Here is a 9,853-nt window from a genome sequence, read left to right as displayed (position 1 = left end):
CCCGTCAAGCCCCACTGGGCAAGGGGCACAGCCTCAGTGCCCCAGCCTGGTGACAGGAGGGGGGTTGGTGCAGCCTCAGGTCCCTGTCAAGCCCCAATCAGGTTCCTGCTGATTGCTCATTAAGGCTCATTACAAGAACTCAGCCCCCATTGTGGGTGCAGCCATCTTGTGTTATGGAAACTCTGCCTCTGCTGTGGGTGCAAAAACCTTGTGTTATGGGAACCCCCCCCCCACTGTTGTGGGTCCAACCAGCTTTGTGGTGGAGTGACAGTCAATTTGCATATTCCCCCTTTATTGTATTGGACAGTACTTCAAATTCTGTATAGAGCAATGAGGCAAGACAAAGAGATAAAAGGCACCCAAATCAGAAATAAAAAAAGTAAAATCTTCAGTACTGTCAGATGATATGAGCTTATATAAAGAAAAGACCCAAAGATACAACTAAAAACTGTTGGACATAATCAACAAATTCAGTAAGTAAAATCAATATGCAAAGAGCAGTTTCTTCCTTATACATTAAATATGAAACAGCTAAAGGGGGTTCTTTCAGAAGAGAAAGTAAACAAAGATAAAAATTATGAACAACAAATATGTAATTATCAACAAGTGAATCTAAAAACCAAGGAAATTAAAAAAATCTGATGAACAATATTAACTGTTGAATATAATAGAATCAGAGGTATGGAAGGGGAGTGAACTGACGATTCTTGGGGAAAAGGGGAGAGGGGGGCGTGGGAAGAGACTGAACATAAACTGTGCACCTATGGATGAGGACAATGGGGAGAGGGGAAAGGGCAGAGGGTGGGGTGGGAACCTGGTGGAGGAGAGCAATGGTGGGGGGGGGGGAAGGAACATTTGTAATAATATGAAAAATAAAAACTTATTAAAATAAAATAAAATAAAAAAATAAATTAAAAAAAATAAATTAAAAAAAAAAATAAATAAATAAATATGAAACAGCTGAGAAATAAATAAAAAACAGGCCCATTCATAACATCAAAAATAATAAAATGTCTAGGAATAAATTAACCAAGGAAGTGAATGATTTTTACAAAGAAACTTAAAATTATTTGATGAAAGAAATCTTGGAGGACACCAACAAATAAAAGAACACTTTATTTGCAGGCACTGGCAGACATAATATTCTTAAAATGCCCATGCTACCCAAACCCACCTATAGATTTAACAAAATCCCTATCCAAATTACAATGAAATTTTTCACAGAAATAGAAAAAAAATAACTCTAAAATTTGTATAAAATCACAAAATCCCTGAATAGTAATAGTGAGAAAGAAAAACAAAGCTGGAGGCCTCACACTGCTTGATTCCAAGCTATACTACAAAAGCTATAATAATGCAAATAGTATGATGTTGGCATAGAAAGGAGATATGTAGACCAATGGAATAGAATAGAAAGCCCAGAATTAAACCAGTGCAGATACAGTGAACTAATATTTGATAAGACAGCGGGATAATAATAACAAATGGTGCTTGGAATGCTGCATTACCACATGTAGGAAAGCAAAGTGGAACCCACTCTGACACCACTCACAATATTCAGCTTGAAATGGATCAAAGACTACAATGTAAGACCTGATAATGAAAAACTCCTAGAAAATAACATGTTGAAGGAACTCCTCAACATTAAATTACAAGCTACAATATTTGCAAACCGTCTATGAAAAATGAGTACTATTCCACATTTATACAGAACTTATACAACCCAATGACGATGAAATTAAGAAGTGGTCTGGTTTAAAAATGGGCAGAGGACTTAAAAAGACGTGTTTCAAAAAAAACACAAAACATTCCAATATTTAATAGGCATATGGAAAGTTGCTTAACTTGACCAACCACCAGGGAAATGCAAATCAAAACCACCTTACACTTGTAAAAATAGCTATTATCAACAAGGAAAATGATAACAAGTGTTGTGAAGATATGTGGAGGAAAGTGAACCCTCCCGCCTTGTTGGTGGGAGTGTAAACTGGCTCAGCCATCATGGTTAACAGTATAGAGGCCCCTCAAAAATTAAAAAGATACTCTTAGGTTGAAGAACAACCAACAAAAAGAAGATCATCAGTGTAGCCTGGGTGTGCTGGCTTAGGGAGAGAATGTGTAAAGCAAGTAATACACTCAGTGGCGGAAAATGAGAAAGGTGTAAAAATCCCAATGGATCCAGTGGAGGTGGTGGTGGAAATAAGACTGGAAAGGCAGCTCTAAAAACACCAAGTCAAAGAGAAGTCAAACTATTCCTTTAAATGTTATTTAATTGAACTTAAGAAAATACTTACGAGGCATACAGAAAGTTGCTCAACATGACCAAACATCAGGAAAATGCAAATAAAGAAAAAGAAAAAGAGCTAAACCAAGAGTTGTAGAGTTTCTCTTTAAAGTCAATTGGTCTTTGTTTCACAGAAATGAGGAGGGGTGGGTCAGGGAGGGGAGGGGTGCCTATGTATGTTAAACCAGGAGAACAGATTGCCACACGAAAGCAGGAATGAGTTCTTGAGGTGCTTGAGGGCTTCAAAATGTGTCCTCTTCATAAGCGCTGGTAAACAGTCTCAACTATCACAAGCTACAGTTCAACAGAGCCTCTGACAGAATTTGGTCACCAGAGATGGGCAAGGCCAGTTGATCCCATGGAGAGATCTGGCAGCTAGAGAAAGCTGACTGCTCTTGTGCCCAGAAAAGAGTTGCTCGGCTCTCTGAGCTTTGGAGGGGGTCCTTACTCTTGATAGGATTCTCTGGGGAGGTACAGGAAGTTACAGGCCACATATATGGGGAACATCACATCATGGTTCCCCAGGTTCGCTACCTCTAGCTCTTCATCTTTTCCCAGGAACAGCACCTGGTATTGTGAGTCCATCCTGAGAACTGTTCTTCCAGTCCTGTCCAGGGACACCAGGCACAGGCGGAAGGCAATCTTTCTCTGCCACAGTAAGCTGGCCCCGAGGCCGTGGGAATTGTTCAGTGCACTGCGTCTGAAGGTGACACGCCGGTCGGCGTAGCACACGACCAAGTCCCAGCCAAAGTTGAAGCCTGCCCACCGCCAGCTGCATGGCTCTTCCCTGTGGACCTGGTGCCCACACCGCATGGTGTTCCCCAGGATGTTGGGCACATGGACGTCAGCGGGCCCGAGATCCCTGGTTTGCTCAGCCTGGAGGAGGGCAAGCCATTGCTGTTTGTACACTGGGGTCAGCCATGAGGCAGGGATCAGCGCGTCCTGGTCAATGATGCGTGCTGATGGCAGGTCACAGACTATGTAGGCCAGCCGCAGATGCCGGAACACTGGCACGAAGGCTCTGCCCTGCGGGCTCTCCAGGAAAGGGGTGCCATCCAACTCCCTCTTGGACCTAGCGAACCACAAGTTGGCGTGGGACAATAAGGCTCTGTGGGGGCCCCTCCACGTGGGCTGCAGCTGCAAGTACATCCACTTTTTCAGCATTGTGTACACATCTATCTCCACTTCGATCACTATGAGCTCTGAAGAGACGACGAGCTCTTCCATGATATCCAGGCTGATTTCTCGCATGAGTTCCTCACTATGGCGAGTCATCAGGTTGTCCAGCAGCCACTGAAAGCACATGTTCCTGATGTGTGGGAGGCCGTAGGTCCCGGCAGAGTAGTAGTAGCTGCATACGGTCTGGACATTGACCGTTTCCTCCATGAGCTCCCCACACTGTTGGATCAGCTCGTCGAGCTGCAGCATGCTGGCCGTGGCCAGGATGGGGATGACTCGGCTGGGCCGAATGAGCACGGAGTCTTGGTACAGAGAGCCTAAAGCCTGGTGCAGTGCCTCACGATCAATGTTCTCGTCGGGGATTTGCAACTCTATGGTGTCCATGGTTGATTCCCTCCAAGCACCGCTGAACATGCTAGCGAAGTAACCTGACTGGCACAAGTAGACCCTGTGCAAGTTCCACACCGCCCCGAGGGCGCGGATCTGCACATCGCTGCCTTCGCCCCTTAAGAAGAGGGCCTTGTACAGGGAGCCTGAACTGTCTTTGGCGTGTTTGCAGCAGGGCTCTTGTTCGTGAGGCCCTCCTGAGTCTGCCTTCCTTTTGAGGCCACCCGGACTGGGGGTGGAGCCGCCATGTTCCCTCCCCGCCTCCACGTCACCAACGACTGCCATGGCTGCCACTTCCTCCTCCCGCCCAGGGGCAGCTGGCTGCTCTGGGGCACGGCCCCCCCGGAGCCACAGCAACCGACTGCTTAGCGCCCCCATGGCCTGTATGTACCTCAGAGCACAAGGACGTGCTGCCTCTCACGGTGACGCCGCCACGGCACTAGCTCTGCCCAGAGGGCTTCTGGGTACAGTTGCCCGTTGACTTCGGGCACTAGCTCATCTTCTGAGTACAGTTGACCGTTGACTTCCGGCACGAGCTCTGCCCAGAGGGCTTCTGGGTACAGTTGACCCTTGACCTCTATTCTCCCGTCTGCTAGGAAACAACGCGAGAAAAGGGGACGCCTTACCAGGAAGACCGCTCTGTGCACCTTCTCCTACTGTGGTGGTTGCTCTGTGGCTCCCTTCACACAGTGATGATTTAATAGAGGCCTTTGTGTGTGAGTTTTCCTTCTACTTTCAAGAACACAATTCTGCCCCCCCCCCTCCCTGCCTAAAATATTTAGTGATCATTCAGAGGGAGAATGACATGCCAGCTTTGTCCTCTAGGCACGTTAACTGCCCTTATTAACTTCTTTCCTTTCTTCAAGGTAAATCTGGGTTTTAATCACAATTTTGCCATGACGACAGTTTTCCTTCTCTTAAAATAGGAATACAAATAGAATAATTCAGTTTTGCTAGGGCGAGTAGGGATAATATATATATAAAGCAGGGCACATATTATACACTCAGTACACACTATATTCTTTATGTTAATGGAAAATCAAATATGCAGTACTTTTAAAATTGCACAAAACATTTCATGGACTGTTATGATTATGACATGATTCTGGTATATAAATATAAGTTTTGAACTGAAATTTCATTTTTCCTGTTTTTCTCCGCCCTCCCCCGCCCCCCCATAGCTCCCTTCCACCAGGTTCCTGCAACACGCCCTGCCCTTACCTCGCCCCCCCCTTGCCATTGTCCTCATGATAGGTTATTCGATTTTAATCCAGTCTCTTTCTGCACCCCCACACCCCTTTCCCCCTGATAATTATCAATCCACTCCCCTTCTTTGCCCCTGATTCTATTATATTCACCAGTTTATTCTGGTCTTCAGATTTATTTATTTATTTATTTATTTATTTATTTATTTATTTATTTATTTTGCCAATGCAAAAACTAAACCACATACATGTTATTTTCAAAACTAAACTCTGGCCATTAAATAATAACAATGCCAATGCAAAACAACAAAATGAGAAATCAGAATTATGGACATATTAATATTTTTAGCTACTAAATGAGTTTCTTTTGTTGCTGGTGTAGATTTACTCAGAGTCTTTGGACTTGCTGCATAAGACTTTGCAGAAGACTGAAAGCTAACAGATGCTAGCATGAGCAGGAACATGATTAAAGAAGTAGCTTCCACTTCAGTCTTTAATTTCTTCAGATGACTCCATGTTGGCACCTCAGTCCCTTGCATAGCCTTCAGTTTTCTTCTCCCACTTTGCTGTAGCCTGGGCAACTCTCAGTCCTTTTGGGTGAAGGGACACAGGAGCTTCTCTGAGTCCATTGTGATGACGGACATAACACTCTGTTACCCAAATTGGCTGCATTGCTCCTTCTTTCCATTCATTTTGAACCCAGGGTTTGACCCCACAACACTCCGGGCCTGGCTGCTCTGGGCCTGGATGCTGCTATGGGCCTGGCTGCTCCGGGCCTGGTAGTTGCTGCTTTGGGCCTGGATGTTCCGGACCTGGCTGCTCCTGGCCTGGCTGCTCCAGGCCTGGCTGCTGCTGATCCGGGCCTGGCTGCTCCAGGCCTGCCACCCCTCCATTTCTCCAGCTTGTCACATTCCAAGAGCCCCATCATTCCCTCATTGCTCCCATCACCATGCCAATTGTTGACCATCAACTACCCATCACCTCCCTCCCGTGGCCTTGGATGATAGATGTCCTTCACATTAGTTTCAATCTTCAAATTGCTGTGGGAGCAGCAGACCAGCCGCCCACCGATGCCGCCATCTTGGTTTCTCCTCCAATCGGTACTCTCGTTTGTGATCTATTTCCTTATCTTGGCATTTTCGCAGCTTCCCTGAGTTGGTAGCCTTAAAAGTCTCTGTGTTCTGCTTGGATGGGGTGGAGTTTCAGGGTGGAGCCTACAGCCTTGGCTTCCGTCAGCCACGCCCTATGCGGCTCCTGAGTCTTGGTGTTTCTCAGGGTCCTTCAGTACTCGCTGCAAGCACCTCTGAGAGTGAGGTGCCCTCGAGTTTCACCTGCTACCAAACCGTCTAGGCTCTCTACCAATGAGCCCGGAACTGGGGTTCAGTTCAGTTGGAAGTGGGGTTGGAATTGGGGTTAAGAGCAGTCCGGAGCTTTTGTCTCCTTCCTGCCAGGGCAATCCCGCAGCACAGCCAACCGTCCGTTCTCTGCGTGCAATGTGCGTGCCTCCAGGACCTCCTTTCCCACTCCCCTGGGGTTCCGCCTTGCAGCCCAGCTCCCTATGGATGAGCCTGGGTCCCCGGGGTCTGGCCTAGAACTGGGGTTCAGAGCAGTTGGAAGTGGGGCCCAGCACAGTCCGGAGCTTTTGTCTCCTTCCTGCTAGGGCAATCTAGCAGCAGAGTCAAAAGTCTGTCTTCTGCCCACAATGTGCGCGCTTCCGGGGGCTCTGCCTTTCACCGCTCCCCTGGGATTCTGCCTCACAGCCCCGGATCCCTCTGTTTGAGCCTGGGTCCCCAGGGTCTAACCTAGAACTGGGGTTCAGCGCTGTCTGGTCTGGGGTTCTGCACAATCTGGAGCTTTTATCTCCTTCCCGCTAGGGAACGCCAGCCAGGCACTCAGCCTCCCCCCCTCTCCGAGCCCACAGCTTGTCTCCGTACCTTAGGCTTTTACACCTCCTCTGACTTTCCTTCTGGTTTTCTCTTTCCTTCTCGTTGTAGAATTTCCAGTCATTCAACTTTCTTGTAGTTCTGTGTAATGTCCATTTTATATTTTAGTTGTATTTTATTGAAATTGTTGTTTGCAGCTGCGGTTAGGTGTTTACCTGTGCAGCCATCTTGGATTCTCCTCAATAATAATAATAAAAAAAATTCATCATTGTTTTTAAAAGACATGAATTTCTCTTCCACTTAGGTCATCCTTGTGGAACGGTCACAAGTCCTCTCTCAGAATAGTAATATAGTTTAGCTTGAGCCTGTCAAGGCCCTCTCCTCATGGACATTGTGCCATATTCACCATGGATATATGAAACAAGCAAGCCATTAGTTCCTGAAAAAGCCATCTCTCTTCAGTGGGGTTGCCACGGTCAGAGGATTTGAGTCTGTCACTACTGGGATCTTCTTGTTCACCTTAATGAGACAGCCTACAAATACACACACACACACACACACACACACACACACACACACCCCAAACAAACAACTACAAAAAAACAAGCATGAGCTAGCAGAGCAGAGACACAGAAAGACGAATAGTGTTTAGGATATTTGAAGCCCATAATCATATTGTTTAATCGGATTGTTTGTCATCCTGGTGTTGTATACATAGATTATATATTTCAAAAATTAAGCCCTCAGCAGATGTATCTTTGGCAAATATGTTCTCCTGTACAGTGGCTTTCCTTTTCACTTTGTTGATCATTTCCTTTGCTGTGCAGAAGCTTTTTAGTTTGGTGTATTCCTATTTGTTTATTTTTCCTTTGTTTCCTTTGTCCTAGATATATAGGCAAAAATATCACTATGACACATGTCTGAGATTTTACTACCTATGATTTCTCCTAGGAATTTTATTATTTCACCATTTATATTGAAGTCTTTTATGCATGTTGAGCTTATCCTTGAATATGGTGTAAACTGGTGGTCTAGTTCAGTTTCTGTATGTACCAGTATAATTGTCCCTACATCATTTATTGAAGAAATTGTCTTTAATCCTTTGTATGCTCTTGCCTCCTTTGTTAAATATTAATTGACTGTGAAGACATGGGTTTACTTCTGTGCTCTCTATTCTCTCCCATTGATCTACATGCCTGGTCTTATCTTAGTACCACACTATTTTTATTACACTGGCCTTGTAGTATAGTTTGAAATCTCCAATTTTGCTGTACTTGCTCAATATTGGTGAGGCTATTCGGGCCCTTTTATGGTTCCAAATATTTCAAATTTTTTGAATATTGCTCTGAATCTATATAATATGACATTTCTCTCTTAATAGGAATTGTGTCAAATCTATACATTGCTTTGGGTAGTATGGACATTTTAATGATGTCAGTTCTTCCAAGTCCGTGAACATGGTGTATGCTTCCACTTATTTGTATCTTCATTAATTTCTTTCCTTAATGTTGCATTCTTGGTTAAATGTATTCCTAGGTAATTTTATTTTTTCTGTAGCAATAATAAATGGGATTGATTTCTTAGTTTCTCTTTCTGATTGTTTATACTTGGTGTATAAAATTGCCACTGGTTTCTTGCCAGGGCTGACCAGCAGACCCTGAATAACAGATGAATGATTATTCTGACACAAGTTTCTGTGAAAGAAAAGGCTAAGGGGCTGTTTTGCTTTGTTTTTAAATTCCTTTTTTGATTAAGGTATCACATATTTGTACTCATCCCCCCATTCTCATCCCAATCCCCTCCCCACAAATGCCCCTACTCCCAGTTGTCCGTGAACACTGGTTAGGCTCATATGCATGCACACAAGTCCTTTCGTTGGTCTCTCCTCTTTACCCCCATCCTTCCCTACCTTCCCTCTGAGGTTTGACAGTCTGATCACTGCTTCTCTGTCTCTGGGTCCATTTTTGTTCATCAGTTTATGTTGCTCATTATTTCCCCTAGCTGCGTGAGATCATGTGATTCAAGAAATACCCTTATAATAATGAAAACTGATACAAGCCATAATGGTTATGCTGAGAGGCAAAGGAATCAGTCTGTAGTGAGTTCCTTTCTGGGCCAACGGTTCTTTTGACTCCCAATTTCAATGTCAAATAGTTCCTATGTGTACATGTCAGGTGTGATGTTTCAGATCTGGTTGGTGGACAAACGGTAGTGATGCAGGTCCGACTGTCTCTGGTTTGGTCCTGGGCACCCTTACGGGACACACAGCTGCTGTCTGCTAGTATGGCAAGGCGTTCTCAGCGTCTTCCATCTCTAGACTGTTTCTCTTCTGTCTTCATGGCACACCTGTAAATTCCTCTCTGTTGCAGGAATCCACATGGTCTCTGAGTTGTTTTCTGACAATATACAAACATATTCTCGACCAAAAGTTAATAAAGGGATATTTTCTATAAATTTGACTTATGATCCTTTTTCTTTTTTTCTTCTTTTCCCAAATGATTTTCCTCTGGCTTGTTTAGATAGGAATCTATATATTGCCATGTTTTTCTTTACCACTATGTTCCTCTCTTTTTCTCATTCTTCTATTTCTTAAGTAGCCCCTGTAACATTTCTTGCAATACTGGTTTGGTGGCAATTAACTCTTAGATTTTTTTGGGGGGTGTGGGGTGGGGGCAGAGAGGGGTCTCAGAAGTTTTTTATTTCTCCTTCAATCTCTAGATATAAAACCCTAATATGCAAAAAGTCCAAACAGTGGAACAACCAAACAAGAAAACAACCAGTCACTATGATGTGCGCTCACCACCAGGGGGCATGTGAGGAACATGGCAGGCATCAGCAGCAGGTGACAGAGCGTGGAACATGGTAGGATGGTGAAGCAGGTGAATGGGGGCACCAGACAAGGGTGGGACACTGGT

General features: G+C 44.7%; 1 protein-coding gene across 1 annotated transcript; it reads right to left on the bottom strand.

The window, feature by feature from the left end:
- Nucleotides 1–2,728: 2,728 nt before the first annotated feature.
- Nucleotides 2,729–4,228, bottom strand: LOC311615625 (germ cell-less protein-like 1; the record flags this gene model as incomplete). The annotated part of the gene is made up of 1 exon (XM_084870934.1): nt 2,729–4,228. The coding sequence occupies one exon, from the start codon at nt 4,226–4,228 to the stop codon at nt 2,729–2,731; it is 1,500 nt and encodes a 499-aa protein (XP_084727060.1).
- Nucleotides 4,229–9,853: the final 5,625 nt, after the last annotated feature.

This window comes from Pipistrellus hanaki, assembly GCF_964339955.1.
Source record: "Pipistrellus hanaki genome assembly, chromosome: X".
Classification (NCBI taxonomy): domain Eukaryota; kingdom Metazoa; phylum Chordata; class Mammalia; order Chiroptera; family Vespertilionidae; genus Pipistrellus; species Pipistrellus hanaki.
The sequence above is the reverse complement of the archived record's forward strand: the minus strand, read 5'-3'. Positions and strand labels throughout refer to the sequence as shown.